We start from the raw sequence: 17,906 nt of genomic DNA on the forward strand, positions 1-17,906 counted from the left end.
TGACACTAAGAGCCAAACAAGCTAGCCTGCTGACCGCGAAATTCGAAAAGCCAATTTTAGCTAACCCGACGGCTTTGACTAGCGTCTCCCACACGGGATATAGAATGCCCGAGTAGGGATTGTGATGTTTGAGGGTTATAGGGCTAGAAGTCGGAAAAGAATGTAACGAGACTTAATGTTGTGGGCCCTATGAGGCGTATCCTCCCGGGCGGAATAAATTCATTCATTCATTCATTCATTCGGTATAGAATGCCGTTCGCACAGCACTAGACATAAGTGCCGCCATCAGCAATAGACAGAATTCCGATCATGCTAAAAAAGATCAGGGAGAGATTCAACATCAAAACTTCGCCCAAGATCATAAGCCATACAGTGATAATTACGATAGCATTGTTGTCAGCTTTCTGGCCGACGTGGAGCTAAGCCAAAACTGAATTGCCCGCCAATGATAGAGCAGTATGGAGTGCTGACTAATTGATCACCGGGACAACACGAAATAACCCCGCTTCCAAACCTGATCGCCGAAGCTCAATTACGCACCTCTCCATGAACATTGCAGTTGTAATATACCACTACTCACACTCACTTGATTCGTATGGCCGAAAACCCTCAGTCTTTATGACAGATCTTCAAGACGCGTCTCCGGATGCATTCATCCGCAGCTGGCTCAACACGCTCACCAACCAGTCATTGGAATATTGCCCATCCGAAGTTCAAGGTCCGTTTTGCGACAAGCGAAAACGCGATTTCAATAAAATGTCGACACCTCCATGTTCTACATCTACGCCGACTCCTGTGGGCTCACCTGCTAAAAGAGCGCGTATGGACGACGCGACTGATGACCCGTTTGTTCACCAACATATCACTCATCTACCAGGTGACAATCCATTCGACGCCGACAAGACGCCCAATGCTCTGGTCCGAGGTAGAACTCTTCCTTTGTATAATTTGCCCCCTCGCCGAAATACACAAACTCCCAGCCGATCATCCACCAATGTATCTTCGCTCCGATCTACCTCACGGGCTTCGAGCAACAGATCCGGAAGTCCTGTCAAACACTCCACCCTTGAGCTTCTCAAAAAACCCGTCCGTTATACTGCCATCGAAGACGATCCAACTGAGCAGCTTCCTGACGATATCGCCTCTCTTTTTGATGAAATCAACAGTATCACTGTGCATAAAGAGAACTTTCTCCCCAGGTCCCTTTATTCAGAGCTGGAAACGCTTCATCGTAAAGGTACGATCAGACCTGGTTGGTATTTTGAGGTCGGCGATGATGCAGGCAAGAAAGCTCAATACAAGGCTGAGTTCATTGCGCTGCGCGATCTTGAAGAAGCTGCCAAGACTGTTAACGACCAGGAGGCTTGTGAAGCAACATGGAACCTTGAGGTCCACGCTCCGCTGCTCAAGCTGGCTTTCAATGCTTTCCCCTCAATTCATCGACATCTTCTCACTTCAGCACGCATCAGCAAACCGTTTCTTCCCGAGATGCGGGTGGATACGCTGTATGATTACTCGCGTCCCAAGATGATAGATCTAGGCGTTCGCATATGTCCACCGCCACACCTTTCGGAAATCATTCAAAAACAAATCATTGGCTTACCGGATAGAGAACGCTGTCTCAATCAGACTGTCTATCGGCCTGTCAGAAACGATCCCATTGCTATGGTCATTGAAACCAAGATCGCAAGAGGAGACTTGGAAGAGGCGAGACTACAGTTGGGGATCTGGGTCGCATCATGGCATCAACGCATGAAGATGCTTATTGGAGCATACTCAGATAAGGCATTGGTGACGCTGCCTTTAATCATCGTCATGGAGCACAAATGGCGGTTGCTGTTTGCCTGCGATAAGAAGGATCAAATAGTGAGTGAATTTCTTCCATCAACATTTATTGCCGTCGATATACCAATAGGATTGTGCTAATATCAACTGACTATAGGTGATTCTCCAAGACTTGGAAATTGGCAGCACAGATAATCTCATGGGACTTTACACTATTGTAGCAACTTTGCGAGTAATAGGCGCATGGATGCAGGACACATATATGTCGTGGCTTGAAGATGCGCTAAGGCATGTGAGCTGTTAGTAAAATCCCTGAAATTATCAAAAGCAATCACAACTAGCGACCGTGCGCTAGTCCCTGTCTTCATTATCATCATGAAACTATATCCTTTTATCTGTGCACGTTGGTTGGAATTTGCTACTATACCAAACTCCCTCTGGTAATAGCACAATACCATTTTTTGATCTTAGGTTCTGGGTCGGCCTATGCGCCTTCCCTCGCTTACATGGTATGGTTTTGTTGAACGGATCGCGTGCACTGTGACGGTTGTGATTCCCAAAGGATAAACTAGTCCGTACTATGTTTATGTTGGCAGATGCGTAGGGCGTTGTCACTGAGCGGTTGCGAAGTGTCACGTCTCTTAATAGTGAATAGTGCGGGTAAGGCGTATTCAGGTAAAGAAGTTTTGTTGATAGCTGGTGAGCTAAGTTCTATCTAGTGCTAAGAGAATGTATATATACTTGGAGGTATGCAAGTCGAACGAGGTCGGTTCGACAATATGCAAGTCGAATGGCGTGCGTTCGACCTCTACAGGGTAGGTAGCTGATGATTGGAGCGAAAAGTGGGGTGCTTATCCCACGTGCATAAGGACCTGTTGAGGATGTGCTGGGCACGCGATATATGCAAGTCATGCTATTGAAATATTTTCAATATGGTCACTAACCTCCTCACCGCTCTTTCTCGTGATTTTTGATCTTTACCCTCGACAACAGCAGAAAAATGCCTAAATCACGACTTCAATGGGAATATACAGAGGACGATATGGCTGAGGCCCAAGGTTGGAAATCGATCGACTGATCGACTTGATCGATTCGATTGATCGATTCGATTGATCGATTCGATTTCGATTTCGATCAATCGATCCAGGTGGTCAATCGATATCGATCGATTAATTAGAAACCCTAGTCGATCGATATCGTATCGATCAAACCTCCAGTCGATCGTTGAGGAAAACTGCTCGATCGGTGTCATATCGATCAAACCTCTAATCGATCTATACGATCGCCGATTGCCAACTTATATCTAAAGTGTCCCGGGTAGCTTGCCAACCAGCCGGCGTCATACGCGACAAATCCGCCTCCCGACGCGTCCACCCCGGCAAGCCGTCAGGGGCCCGACCAGCCTTAACCTTACGCGACGCGTGCTAGCCAGGATATAACCAGCGAAAATGAGCGGTTTGAATCCTTCGTCTTCCAATCTAACCTCCTTTACACTATTTGCCAGGCTGCTCCCGCCACCATGGACTCGTTTGATGAGGGCATAGAGACGGCTTCTACTACGCCGCCACCTTCCGAGCCGTCGACTATTTCAGCCTCGATGACATATGCAACCATAAAATTTCCGGGCTACGATGTTTGGACGGCTGATAAATTCAGGCGATTCCCTGGGTTTACGATAGGCCACGACCCTTCTCGAGAGCGGACATGGTGGTGGCATTTCGGATTCAGAATGAAGGATAATAGGCCACGGACTCGCAAGATAGTATGGGTCTGCGAGAGATGCTTCCTCCGGAACAAACCGAGGACCACGGATTATGTATTCATTGCTTCGACTATTGAGGAACGTTGGGTTACGCAAGGGGGTAAAGACCAAGACAAACCTGCGATACTGAAAGAAAAACTTTCTCTTGAGGAGTGGAAAGTTGTTGCCGCGCTCCAGAGGATCCTTCAGCCTTTCAGGGTCGCCTCAAGGCAACTACAAGGTGAGGGTATTGCTGGCAAACGCTCAACTTCAGGGGGATTCGACGAGTATTTCCCAACGGTGGAGATGCTCCTTGATCACCTCGAGCTGGCCGTTCAAGGAGTGATGATTGAAGAGAACGAGGATCAGATCATGGAAGAGGTGCAAATGTTCAACGACATGGATGTGAACACTCGGAGACTTCTGAAGGTTTACATCAAGCTCGGATGGAAGAAGCTGAACGAGTACTATGGCAAGCTGAGCTCCACTGCTTATGTAGCGGCCGTTGTATTCCATCCTTGTAAGAAATGGCGAGCTCTCGAACGGCTTTGGGACCAACTCCCGACTCGTCAGACATCAGAATGGAGGAGAAGGTATGAGAGAAGCCTAACGACCATGTGGGAAGACAAGTACAAGAACAAGGCTTATGGGGCGGGGTCTGGGACCGTTTCGGCAGCAGAGGCTACGAGTGCCTTGGACTATATTGAACGCCGGCTGGCCTTCAGTCGCTCATTGGCTACGGGCAGTTCTGATTCTAAAGGGCGACAGTGCAAGCGACAACCAGCGGCGGCGATATCGCCACAAGACGAGTTTGACCAGTATCTGTCAGAGCCACCAGTTGACAACATGGCATACAAAGCTGATCCGATTGGTTGGTGGAGAGAGGTTGGTGCTATACGTTTTCCTCGGCTGTCGTACATGGCCGTTGACTTTCTTACTATCCCATCATCCTCGGCAGAAACGGAGAGAGACTTTAGCAGTTGTGGGAGGATGATAACACCACTGAGGTCACGTTTACGACGGCATATTGTGGGCATGTCCCAGTGTCTTCGATCCTGGAGCAAAGCCGGCATCTACCGGCCGACTCTTCCTCTTAGTCTACTTGAAGGCGAGAATTGGAGGCAAGTTCTTCAACTGGTAGGCAGGATAAGGGTAGATAGGGATAGCGAAACCCAGAACTGATCTAATTGGTCATCGATCGATATCGATCAACTGAAGGTGACGATCGATTTAAATCGATCGTTCAAAGTTGGAAATCGATCTATACGATCGATTTCCAAGCATGTCTGGTTGGATTTCGGCATGTATGAGCGCTTTCCGTCGTGAAATCGGCCAGTTCCCAGTTACTCTCCAGCCTGAAAGGATGTTTTTCTTCGTCATACCCACTTCCCTGGCTTTGGCATAAGCCTTGATTGATGAAGTTGACCTTGTCCACCGGCGCAGAATCTGTCAGGCTTGCCAGTTTTTGGAGTTCTTTTCGATATGCAGCCTTGGATGCGTTGAAAACACCATTATCCAGTGGCTGTAGGCCATGAGAGCAATGTGCAGGCAGGTAACAGCAATATACGTTGTTCAAAAAACACGTGGCCATCCACTCATCCTGGATTTTCAGTCAGCGGTATTTCTGATCGAGAACAGGTAGACACCCACAGATACATGGCTCCCATGGCCATCTAATATTATGAGCCTTGCATCTGACTCATCTGCTGGCTGAGTTTGGGGCAGATAAACCTCTTTGAGCCACTCGACCGCGATATGGTTGTCTGTCCAGCCGTTATCGGACGTGATATAATACCAGTCGGCGATCTTGTTAAACTCATCAATAAACCACTGCTTCTGAAGTTCTTTGCCCTTGAAGATAATTCCCGGCTTTAGAAGACGGCCATCTGCAGTGACGGCTTCGATAAAACTAGTCCAAGTGCGGGACTGCGAGCCTTTGAGGAAGGCCTTCCTCCTGGGATCGCTACTGCCAATTACCAAGGAATCCAAACCTAGATTTGCAATTTGTTGGTAAGTCTTGTATCAGAAGTGGTCAGTACTCACCAAATCCAGCCATGATACCGCCCTCGTCAACATTAACCGTGTTCTCAGGCTTGATCCAGCCAGCCATATTCTCTCTCCCGGATATCAAAGTACCAATTGACAGCCATTGGGGTAAAAGAATTGAACCTTGCAGCTTCCTGGCGTTTTCCTACCTTCGTATCGATCTCTGGATGGCGTTTAATAAACCTGGCTAGCCAGTGTACACCGATAGAGCCTTTCCCGGCCCTGCTGTCTCAACAGGGCAGCTACGGTGGCGCGAACTTGACTGTGGGAAGGAGCATAGCCCAAGGCCTCTTGTCAAAGTATCCATGTAACTAATCTAGCCTCTTGGGATTTGTATAACAGCTGGGCAGGTTGGGTGACCTCGGACTTTGACGGTAGGCCTCTTAATCGGTCAGACAGAGTGGTTTGGGGCATTCCATGCTTCTGGGCGGCCTGGTGCTGCGAGAGGTGATTATCTGTAACATCCAGTATAGCTTCAATGACATCATTCTCTGTATAAGACTGTTGAGGCATTTTCAAGGCGATTAAAGGAAGCTGCTACAGATAAAAGTTTGATGAAATTTCGGGGAGGCTGGGTGATGAAGGAGACATTTCGAGAAATTTTACATTAGTGCCATGCGACCAAACTGCTTGTGTAAAATACAAATGAACATGCCAATATGAAACAACATGAAACTCTCAGTAAGACACAATATGTTCCATGTAAATAACTTCAATTTTGGCCAAGCACTGTGCAAGCGAAGTTGGACATTTTGTATGGGGAATTTCTTTTTTCGCTGACCGGTAGGTGGGTATGACCGGCAGGTGGGTACTGCATGGTAGTTTTATTGTTATTTCTCGATTAAGGGTTGAAATTTTTGTCCCACCCGCTTGTCTGTCCCACTCGCTTATCATGCACGTTAGTCATATTTACGAAAAAAACGTGTCTTTAGGTCAGGATGCCGCCTGACGAAGTTATGAGCCCAGCGCTTGCCAACTGGTGGCGCGTCGCGGTCGGCGAGCAGTCGGTTAGCTATTTCTTCAACAAAACGCAGTCGCGGGGGAAATCCTCGCGAATCTAGGTCAAGAATAAATTGAACTATGATCTGTTCCTCTAGATCAGATAGTCGGCGTGACTTTGGGATAGAATCGCATTGAGATTTAATGCCATTCTGACGGCGACGTAATGTCATACGATCGACCTTATATATATCTGCAGCGCGTCGGACGCTTAGGTTTGGGTTATTTTGAAGGGCCTGAAGGGCAAGAAGCATTCTAGCCTTATAGTTTGGGTCTGACATATCTGGTGGTTGATAAATCAATTCATAAATTGGAAGGTTAGATGTAGGAGGAAAAAGTGGCACACTCACTTGGATGGCACACTCACTTATCATATACGTTATGCGAGTTATGCGGATTTGCAACCTTCCCCAACGAGGTCAATACACACCTCAGGACAAAACACAAGGATGTTGCTCTAGAATGCCGGCATGGATTGGTAAAGCAGGTCAAAGCAATCCCAAATCTTTGTTGAAATGAGCATATTATATTGATTAAAGAAGAAAGGCTAGCGCTAACCAGCGGAAGCTATAGACAAGATATCCACATCCCAGCCACCAATGGATCGGAATAGCCATTGATCCGTCAAAAACAACGGATCTCAACAGTGTTGAGTCAACACTCCCACTCGAGCCATTAGTGCGAGATGTTTCTGCGTAACAGAGTGTGGCCTCATTAAAACCTCAAAAACACCTTCGTGGGTGAAAAACAGGAAAGAGCTTCTGTTACCACATCTGCGTTGGATTGCTCGGTCACTAGGGCCTTAGCACCCCAGGTCTCCCGATTTGTTTGATACCTAATTCATATTTAATCCTAGAGAAAATATAGCGAAAAAAGAAAGAAAAAAGCTCAGTCTCGCGTCAACATTTGAAACCCCTGCGGGTTGTACAATCGAGTCCACAACAACGACAACCATGTTTTGGGCTCCCGCCTGGGACATCGTTCGTTCAAAGACAGACTGGTCTACGTGGAAGTGATGCGGTCCCGACAAATGACAATTCATCCCTGCCTGTCGTCAATTTCGGCTAAGAGACTGGCCAAGAATTATTCGAAAGGGTCAGCAATCCAGTACCGGCCGACAGGTGCACCGCCGAAATATTTCGGATAAGCAGTCCTGGACACTGGCGGAACGTGCCTAGCTTCGGTCTAACTTGGCGTGGTCTTGACCGCTTTGTGTCCACATCGGCCGCTAGTCACTTTTAGCTTTGTCGTTAGCTCACATGACATTACAGCGAAGCACACCATGCGTACTGGATGCATCAATGCGTGAAGGTGGGTACGCAGACGAGAAAGCTCAGAGGTCAACGTCAACAAGGATATGACGAAAAGAAGGCAGAGAGAGGAAAGGCACAATTCAGAAAGAAGAAGTGGCGATAACAAAAAAAAAAAAAGAAGAAGAAAAAAAAGAAGAAGAAAAGGAAAGGAGAAGAAGCGAAAGCCAGAAGCTAGGAGCAGGGTTCAAATCCACGACACTACACTAGCACTTCTGGTGGATCCGTGCACGGGTGCACGGATCCTTTTGCGCCACGTGCAACCCCTGATTCCACTACACTGAGCCCAGATGTTTGTCGAGCAATATCCCGAAGGGGTGGCCCAAGATGCGAACCAGGACGATGCGCTGAGCTGGTTTGCTGATTCCAGCGAGAAGTTAGCATCATTCGCAGACGGCCAAGCGTTGAAATCGACGCATGGCAAAGCCTAACGAACCGATTGACGGCTCTGTCTGTCTAAATAGCATCGGTTTGTTTTTGTCGAGATTTTGAAAGCTGCTCCCTCCTGTATCGGCAATGTGAAACGGAAGTGCTGGCTATTTCACCCCATAATACTTACGGCTGATGCGACGGGTTTTTTAGCTGTTACGTAATTGCAATGACGGCACTGATACTACTTCTCTATGTGGCCCGTAAGAAGCGTTTTCTTGCAAGTATTGCCAATCATATCTGTCGCCTTACATATCTCCGACGGGTCTTGGGGTCAACGGTAGCGAGAAGCTTCTTGACATGGCAAATGTGCATTCTCCCTTGTTGATTCAACTGTCGCCCTAATAGGCAGGGTAGCGAGAGGGAGAGAGTTTATCACGCCCGGGATGACACGGCCAGGGTCCCTCGCTTACACTGCATTCTCATATATATAGCTATAACGCCCCCAGGATCAGGTTCAGGTTCGGGCTCAGACTCAGGCTGTGACACGGGAAAGCCGATCTCATAGGGCCCTAGCCTACATACTTACTCTGTATCCTTCGTGTCAATCCTCATTTTACAAAAAGCCCATGATAGGCAGGGTAGGGAATCAATCCATCCACGTCATTATCCGGCTTTGTGGATTGATGTCCATAATATGGAAGACCCCTGTCACATTAACTCGGATTTCCTAATTGGACAATTCGGGAACCCGTCGCCGACACTTTCTATTGCCTTACTCCTGGCGCTCCAGGCCATCCCTTCCAGACGCGGAAGATTCTCCGCTCCTCATCACTTGTCGGTGCCCAAGTAGAAGGCTGGCGGACTTCGGGGTCTGGATTCAGAGAACGCCGAGGGACCTCGGTATGCCCCTTGTTGTTGGCGGTAGTTCAGGGTCAAGAGGTAAGTCTGCTATCTCGAAGTTGAAGGTTCACCGACCGCATGAATCGAGTAAAGGAGGAGACAATTGGGTTCAGGCGTTATAGCGCGTCGCGACGTGTCACAACGCGTCCGCTGTTTTGCATGGTTAGATCTGTTAGTGTTTGCGCAGAGATACATAGAAAATATTAACGAAATATATCAGGGTACTCATCCCTATGACTAGCGTCCACGTCAATCCACATATCAATCCACGAGCCCCCAACCGTGGAAGTTGTGGATTGATTCCCTACCCTGCTAATAAGTAGTTCCGTCTGGGGTTGAAGGTCAGCAGTAGTAGTAGTGTTTATTATGCCCGGGAGAACGGATCTCAGAGGACCTGTGGCTACGCTAAATTGTTCTAACTTCTAACCCGACATAGTCGCTTAAATGACTACAACCTTGACAACCGATGCTATTTTAAACTTTCATTTTTTTATTACTTAATCATGACTCCATCTGCGCGCAAACGCGGTAGGCCGTCACTGAACCGCGCCTCATCATCACCAGATTATCCAACCCAGCGAGCGTTACACGCAGCGCAGCGCATTCATCAAGCATGTGGCATGTGGCCAACTGAGTTCTGCAAAGGTTTTGTACCTGAGACTTGGGGTGTTCGACTTATCGAGAGCCTTTCTACGTTGGTGTCTCTGGTAGTGGCTGCTGAGAACGTGGAGCTCGACGAGGTGCGCCATAGATTGAAGGTTTTCGCTACTAGCCATCCGCGCTCAGATCGCCCGCGACTTCGTGAGCTAGATATAGCAAAGGTGCGAAAGTGGTTACGTGGGATGGGGATTGATACTAAACAAACACGGCGATGGAATGGACGTGCGGATGATGATGATCGGACTGCGGATAGTGACGGAACCAAGGCAAACTCTGAACCGGTTGATGAGATTATCGCGCTAGGCTCTCGAGAAGATCTCAGCAAATACGGAGGCAAAAATGAAGAAGAGACTGAAGAAGATCCTGACTTGACTGTCGAAGAGGAAGAGAGCGTCCCTCATAAACGAGACCTTTGGTCGCGAAGCAGAGACATCGGTAATATCCAGGATGATGAGCCTATGGAGGATACCATGGCGGCCAATCCTAGGTCTGGGCTCGCTATAACCAATGGGCAATCCAGGGGCAGTCCTGTCGCCTCCAGCTCCGGCTCCAACGCAGCCGAGTCAAGCGCTTGCCCTCGGCACGGCTTTCAACCACCATCTCGCTTGGTTCATGATACCCCCCAGAGCTCTATTCGCCGTCCAGAGGGACCAGATGAACAAGCTTCGGCATCTTCTGCTGCTACAACTCCACGGGCTTTTCAAAGCTCGACGCAGCCACGCGAACCACCAAGCTCCCAAACGACGGCGTCTCTCACCTCTGCTTCTCAGAACACCCAGGGTGCTCAACGATCTGGTGTGCAACCGCTCAAGCAAACAGCGTCATCTGTTCCGGGCAATCCTCAGACTCCCGTGTCTTTTCCTGCGACAACCCCACAGGGCACTACGCGCCCTCCGCAACAACCAGACAGCCAGGGATCAGTAACCGCGGCTCAGAACTCTGTACAGCTTCGCGCACAATCATCAGCATCTCTACCCACCTCCCAGAGCGCGCGACAGCCTGACCAACGATCAAGTAGCCAGCCATCAATGTCCACAACGAGTTCTCAAAGCTCCTCGACTCCTCGCGCACAAGCCAGCTCGCAGCCAGCACTGTCTCGTTGTACCGGCACTACTTCTCAGGCCTCCCAGAGCTTTCAGCAGCAACCGAACCACCGACCATCGGCGTCTATCAATGCGACTCCTCAGGCATCTCTATACTCCCACCTAGGAGGCAGTCAACCATGGACACCTCGTCCCATCGCCCCTGCTGGGGCTAACAAGCGCCCTGCTCCGTCATCGCCAGTAAACACATTTACATCCACCAACAACTTCATCAACCGGACAGCGGCGAGCAGTTCAGAATCACTCACAGCCCCTTCAACCAAAAGTCAAAAGACTGCTGGCATTCAATGTCCAAGTTCACAGGTGACTGGGTCATTGGATTGGAACGCTCTTCTTGTAAGTAACATTTACAAATACAGTGAATCCGATGCGGTCATCCTGAACTAACTTCCTTTCAGCCCACCGGAGACGGATTCAGATCAAGCTTGAAGGCCGCTTCGGCTGCCTTATTTCCTCATATCAAGAGCTTCGAAGAACTTTTAACATCCATCAATGACGAACACTGCCGACTCATCACAGTTGAGCGCAGCCTCAGACTTACAAAAGAACGAGCAAGCAAAGGAGCAGGAAAAAGCCCAAGACGCGCTCAAGGATGTAGAGAAATCAATGACCACCGAGAAAAAGTTGCTCAGGGACCTGGAAGATCTCTACAACAAATATGCTGGGGATAACGAACTTTGCACGTTCCTGGATAAACGAAGACGAACGGTTCGCGAACATGAAGAGGTATATACCGTAGTCAAAAGCCAACTTGACAAGAGTACTTCTGGGCTTTTCAAAACCGATAGCAAGATTGCGTTGGCTACCAAGAGGATTGGGCAGCTTGAAGCTGAGAAGGCCGAGGTCATGAAAGAGAAGATGGGGATTGATACGGCGGCGAAACGATTGATGATTATGTCTCGTTTTATGGAACCCGGCTGGCAAGCTAGACTGGCTATGGTTGAGGAGGCTTTGGGAGAAGAAGTTATGCAGTTTGCATTTTCATAGGGTTTTCATTGTTGTGAGTGAGTGGTGGTTGGAGTTGTAATATAGGGATATCAGCTTTACTAAGCGTGACGTTGGTGTGGAGGAGATACCTTTAGCTTATTCGGACAAGTATCGTATTGAAAGAAACCTACCGAGATGACATGGACTTGGTGTCATCGCCCAGAGGCTGAAAGAACTGCATGAAACGGATAAGGGATTGAGTGCTATTACGCTGAGATTATGTTAGGGTCGTCATGTATATTCCGGCTCATGCGTCTCATCTACTCCAGCCTCTTGATGTCGGGTGTTTTGGGCCACTAAAGAAGACATATGGTAGAGAAATAGAGCGTCGGATCAGATGTTCTATAGCCTATATTTCGAAGACCGAGTTCTTTCCCGCTTTCTACGCCGCCTTCCAAGCCACTATAACTGAAAAAAATATCAAAGGGGTTTTTAGAGGAGCTGGGCTTGCTCCTTTTAACCCGGAAAGTGTGATCTCAAAGCTTGATATGAGACTGTGGACTCCAACGCTTCCCGAGGAGGTTGCTGAACCCTTGACCCCATGTGTTGAATATTGGTGAAAATGAGACCGGCTAACCGGATGAGACCGGCTAACTGGATGACCGAACTACCGGTCAGAGAGCTGTCTCGGCACTGTAACAACCTCCTATAACTACCGGTAGGTGGGTGTTACGTAAACCGGGGTTGAAGCGATCGCTCGTGGAGCTCTCTAAGACTGACACCTGAGAGACGGCCCTGGATATCATGTTTTCTTTTCTGACCCATGAGCACGTCTGGCTGAAAAGACTTGATCCCGGGTAGTGAGGTCGCTTTTGTAGTGATCGACGATAAGACCACATCTTTCTTTGTCATTTCGTTCTTGGACTTGGAAGTTTTGGGAGACTTTTCCCTGACTGACAGAGATGCTTCAGGAATCTTATGCTCCGAAATATCATCCAAGGTTACCACAGTCTTCTTGGACACCGGCCTTGCATGGAGGCTGTCATGTGATTGTACAGGTATGCTTCCTGTGTTGTTGTTCGCGACTTTCGGAGTGTGTTCGTTGTGATATGTCGGAGAATTTGAACTTTGGTCGCATTTTAAACGACCTTCTTCTGCTTCTTTAAGGCGAGGAACGATTTTCATCTGAGGCATATCGTCCCTCTGTTGGAGTTCAAGTGCCAGAACTTCAACCGTAGCCTCGCACTTGTCTGACGGATTCCTATCTTGCGCATGCTCAATTCTCATTTTCTGGTGAGAATATTTGTCGTCTTTACGACATTTTCGCTTCTTGTCCTCGGTACACATCTCCCACGTCTATCGTCCCTATAGGTAGAGACTGACCTGGCGGTAGAAGTTGATTTCTTCCTCCTTTTACAGAAACTCTCACTTGCCTGCACGTCCTTAATTCAGTTGTAGAATAGTTCAAATAATTCCAAGCCACTCTGCAAGCTACTGCGGGTTAAACTTACCGAAGTGGGAGTAAAGACTATGGTTTCTTCACAGTCTATGGTTTTTTCCATGGTGGATACGAAATAGGAACGTGCGGTGTTCAGCGCGTACTGGCGTTTCTTAGGTAGATAGTGTAAGTTCAGATCGTCGACAACCGGTATTGATGAGGGGAATATGATGGTGAACTATTTGTTGCCATACGAATGGAGGTGGACAAGCCACCGTGTTTAGGTAGGTACCATCCACAACCCCTCTTTCGCCACCACCCCTCTTTCGCCAGGCAAAATAAAAAAAGTTCCACCAAAACTCATCAACTTCACTTACACGAAAGTCAGCCTAAATATATAGCTACTCAAGAGAAATTACCTCTATTGATCATAAAAATGATTGGATGTGATGATTCTGACCTTATAAGGCTGTGCAGGGTACGTGATCTATGCGTGCTGTGCTATGGAAATGTCGTTAGTTTGATCGCCAAATTCCTCACCGCTCTTTGCCTTGTTTTTTGGTCTTTGTCTTTGACAACGACATGAAAATGCTTAGGTCAAGACTTCGATGGAAATACACAGAGGACGACGTGGCAGAGGCCATATTGGACGTTACTGACAATGGCTTTTCACCCCCTCAAGCCGCTCATAGACGGGGAGTGCCCCGAAGGACTCTAATCGACAGACTTCACGGCCGCGGGGCCGTGAAAGAGCAGATCCACCCTCATCGACGGTTGTCCAAGAGACAAGAGGATAGGCTGGCTTTCTGGATTCTCCGCCAGGAGTCCTTGGGCTATGCTCCGTCCCATAGTCAAATCCGCGCTTGTGTCATGGGCTTGTTGAGACAGCAGGGCGAACATCCCAACTTGGGACGCAACTGGGTGATCAAGTTTATCAATCGCCGCGCAGATCTAAAGACCAAGATGGGTAGACGTCAAGAAGCTAAAAGGTTCGACTCTTTTACCCCTAAAGCGGTTCATTGGTACTTTGATATCCGGGATGGCCAGTATGGCTGGATCAAGCCTGAAAACACCGTCAACGTTGATGAAGGGGGTATTATGACTGGTTTCGGCAAGTATTCACCTCTACTACTTGTCTGTGCTTGCATTTTGACTGACTAATTCTCTTCATTCAGGCCTAGATAGCTTAGTTGTTGGAAGCGCGGACCCGAAGCGCAAGGCCTTTCTCAAAGGACCACAAACTCGAAATTGGACTTCATTCATCGAAGCTGTCACTGCTGACGGCCGCGCTTTAGTTCCTGGCATAATCTCCAAGGGAAAAGAACTGCAGAAACAATGGTTTCTTGAGGAGTTCAAGCAGATAGCAGACTGGTATTACATAACATCGCCCAACGGGTGGACTGATGACCACATAGGCATTGAATGGCTTGAAAGAGTTTATCTACCCCAGACTACACCTGCTGACGAGTCAGACGCTAGACTGATCATTTTAGATGGTCATGGAAGCCATGCAACAGTATGTTCTCCATTTTCCCCACCTCAAGATTAGTGCTGAGTGATGGAAGGATGAATGGATGGCTACGTGCTTTTTGAACAACGTTTATTGCTGCTATCTACCAGCACACTGCTCTCATGGACTCCAGCCACTGGACAATGAAGTATTCAACGCATTGAAGGCTGCATATCGACGAGAGTTGGAAAGGTTCGCTTCGTTGACTGATTCCGCTCCGATGGACAAGGTCAATTTCATCAGGGCCTACGCCAAAGCTCGCCGAGTTGGAATGACTAAGAAGAACATACTGTCAGGCTGGAGGGTCACTGGAAACTGGCCAATTTCACGTGCGAAAGCGTTACGGCACCCTGAAATCCAACAAGATAGGCCAAACGGCAGCCCAAGAGTGACTCCTGAACCCAGGCCGTATCTTGGCTCGGACGATACGCCACAGACGAGCCGTCAAATTCGTGATCTTGGGTTGAACAAGACACCAAAGACGCGGAGACGATACAACGTGATAGCCAAGGGCTTTGAAGCTCACCAGCAGACAGTAGCGGCGCATACGCAGAGGATTGCCAGCCTAGAGGAAGAATTGGCTCGGCTGAAAAGAGGAAAGAAGAGGAAGGCGGTGCCGAATCCTAACAAACGTTTCATGACTCTTGGAGAGACTCTAGCTGGTAAAGAGTCCATACCAGAAGGGGCGACTCGTTATACGCCTATCGGGGTGGAATTTATCTCTTCAAGCGAGCAAGAGTCAGCATCGGAGGCTGGCTCGGTCATAGAAGTCAGAGAGGAAAACATACCCCACCAACCAACCAGGCGGTCGCAGCGGATAGTGAAAAAAACCAGAGTACAATAGATTGATCTACTTATGACTCATTAAATGAATGATTTTACGCATTTCTGTCAATTTGGTCAAATTCTGTGTAAGTGAAGTTGGTGAGTTTTGGTGGAGCTTTTTTTATTTTGCCTGGCGAAAGAGGGGTGGTGGCGAAAGAGGGGTTGTGGATGGTAATGCTTTAAGTGAGGAACCGGCAGCAAAGGCTCAACCCGTCAATTTCCATGGGCAAGAGCAAAATGCTAGAGCCCGCCAGGTGTCTGATGTACGCAGCGGTTTATTTGACAACTCCTACCGACGCATTCGCAGACTATCGGGGAAATGGAACACTGAGGTATTTAATGGATAAAAGCGGAGTGTTGTCTGATGCCTTCTTTTCGCTGTAGTGTGCCCCCTACGGCGGGGCCCCATAGTAGTACGGTAATACGACATAAGTCTGACCCCACCACACCATTTTCATCCATGGAGGAATTTCAACCCAACACTTCAACATATTATTTATCCATCAAATAAAGGTCAATTAATACAATATTTATATCATTAGAAAGCCCTGATCGTGGCGTTTAATATTTTGTATACCACCCGAATACATGCTTGTAGTCTTTTCTCTAAGGAATTGATACACCTCAAAATCTTATCCTGTGGGATAGCTGCCCACGCCAACTCAACGCATCTTGTGAATTCTGCGATTGAAACGTCGTTTCTTTTCAAATTACGTAGATAAGGGAACTTTTTCTTTAACTAACTCTTCAAAATCGCCCAAACGTTCTCAATTGGGCTTAAATCCGGCGAATTTGGCGGCCAATCTATCTAACTAATCGCATGATCGAGCAGCCACTCTACGGTTGAGTCAGAGTTATGAATACTTGCGTTGTCTTGCTGGAATTGTCGGTAACCATCGTATATCGGTAGAAGACCTTCCCGGAGGGCTTTTTGGTATGACCAAGAGCTATATCCGTTCTTCTTGGCCAACGGATCGCGTGTCATGGTGATAATTCGAGATCTTCCCGTTTTCCAGATGGCAGCCCAGAACATAACGATAATTGTTGGCTTGACATGGTCATTTTTGTTCACTAGGTCCTTATTATACTTTTCATGGGGCTCACGGAAGCAGAAACTAAAGGGGTTGCTGCTTGCGTTAGCAACAGAGATTTCGTCCGAGTTGATCATCTGTACGGTTGTCAGCATTGAAACTACCCTCCCTGTGATTTGCAGCGTACTTCCTTCAATTCTTCGATATCTTTAATCCAATCTCGACAAAAATAAAGCCGAATTCGTGCCTTTTCTTTATCTAGCTTCGGTCTGTCCATTGACTTCCATTTTCTCTTGTAGTGGAAGGATACGGCGCGTTGAATGGTTCTGACTGATACGGAATTATCCATCAGCTCTCGGAGCCTGTCCCATGAGATAAATCGGTCTTGTCGTATATACCTTAGTATATTCCTTCTCTCTGCTCGATTCAGCTTTGAAGGACGCCCGGTACGAGTATTTCCGTCAAATGTACCCGATTTGACGACTCTTTTGATGATCCGGTCTACCGTGTGATGGTCCGTTTTGAACTGACGCGCAACAGCGCGTTTTAACATACCTGTGTGACAAAGGGCAAAAATCGCAGCTTTTGCCTCCGGGGAAAATTCTTCATTTTTTCCTCGGTCAGGACACATAATATCTCCAAGCAGGGCTTTTTCCGACATTGTTGTGACGGTATTGTGGTGGTCTAGTTAGGAAGGGTGGTCGCGTTGAAGTCCCGTTGAAATCGGGTGGTTAGTTGGGTGGGGTCAGACTTATGTCGTAATACTGTAGTGTTCATTACGCCCGGGAGAACGGATCTCAGAGGCGTCTACACTAAACTGTTTGCACTTCCTCGCTATGCATCCCGGCCACCCAACAGAGCCCCACTCTCAATGAATAAGGTTAGCGATCTACAGAACACATGGCAGCAAGGCCTCAGCAGCAAAGGGCAGCCCGAGGTTAAGACGACTGCGGAATCGAACCGGCTTGGCAAAGTGGTAATTGAGCTAGACATACTTAGATGATATGGAGTCAGGTAAGACGCCTAGTGGGTCGGGAAACGGAAAGATCAATCAATAGCCTTATGCTGTAGATAAATGGGATGGTTGGTATTCTCTATCAGATGAGTCTGAGGTCTTAGCTGGGGGCAATAGAAAATAACATAAACTGACCTTAATTTCGTCTCTTATGCTTCCCATGGTAACTTTTCCGATGCCTTTAAGCAATTCAGAGTGGAAACTATCCATATTCGTCACTGTGGAGGTCCCGCTCATCAGCGTT

The 17,906-nt window shown here is 48.0% G+C and overlaps 3 protein-coding genes across 3 annotated transcripts; 2 read left to right on the forward strand and 1 right to left on the reverse strand.

Moving 5' to 3' along the window:
• Positions 1-9,656: 9,656 nt before the first annotated feature.
• FPOAC1_012981 (uncharacterized protein) lies at positions 9,657-11,303 on the forward strand (the record flags this gene model as incomplete). Its single annotated transcript, XM_044857323.1, has 1 exon — positions 9,657-11,303. One exon carries the CDS (start codon positions 9,657-9,659, stop codon positions 11,301-11,303), a length of 1,647 nt encoding a protein of 548 aa, XP_044701506.1.
• A 105-nt stretch (positions 11,304-11,408) lies between these two features.
• FPOAC1_012982 (uncharacterized protein) lies at positions 11,409-11,903 on the forward strand (the record flags this gene model as incomplete). Its single annotated transcript, XM_044857324.1, has 1 exon — positions 11,409-11,903. One exon carries the CDS (start codon positions 11,409-11,411, stop codon positions 11,901-11,903), a length of 495 nt encoding a protein of 164 aa, XP_044701507.1.
• A 669-nt stretch (positions 11,904-12,572) lies between these two features.
• Positions 12,573-13,130, reverse strand: FPOAC1_012983 (uncharacterized protein; the record flags this gene model as incomplete). The annotated part of the gene is made up of 1 exon (XM_044857325.1): positions 12,573-13,130. The coding sequence occupies one exon, from the start codon at positions 13,128-13,130 to the stop codon at positions 12,573-12,575; it is 558 nt and encodes a 185-aa protein (XP_044701508.1).
• Between the last annotated feature and the right edge of the window lie 4,776 nt (positions 13,131-17,906).

Source organism: Fusarium poae, assembly GCF_019609905.1.
Source record: "Fusarium poae strain DAOMC 252244 chromosome Unknown contig_1, whole genome shotgun sequence".
In the NCBI taxonomy this organism is placed as follows: domain Eukaryota; kingdom Fungi; phylum Ascomycota; class Sordariomycetes; order Hypocreales; family Nectriaceae; genus Fusarium; species Fusarium poae.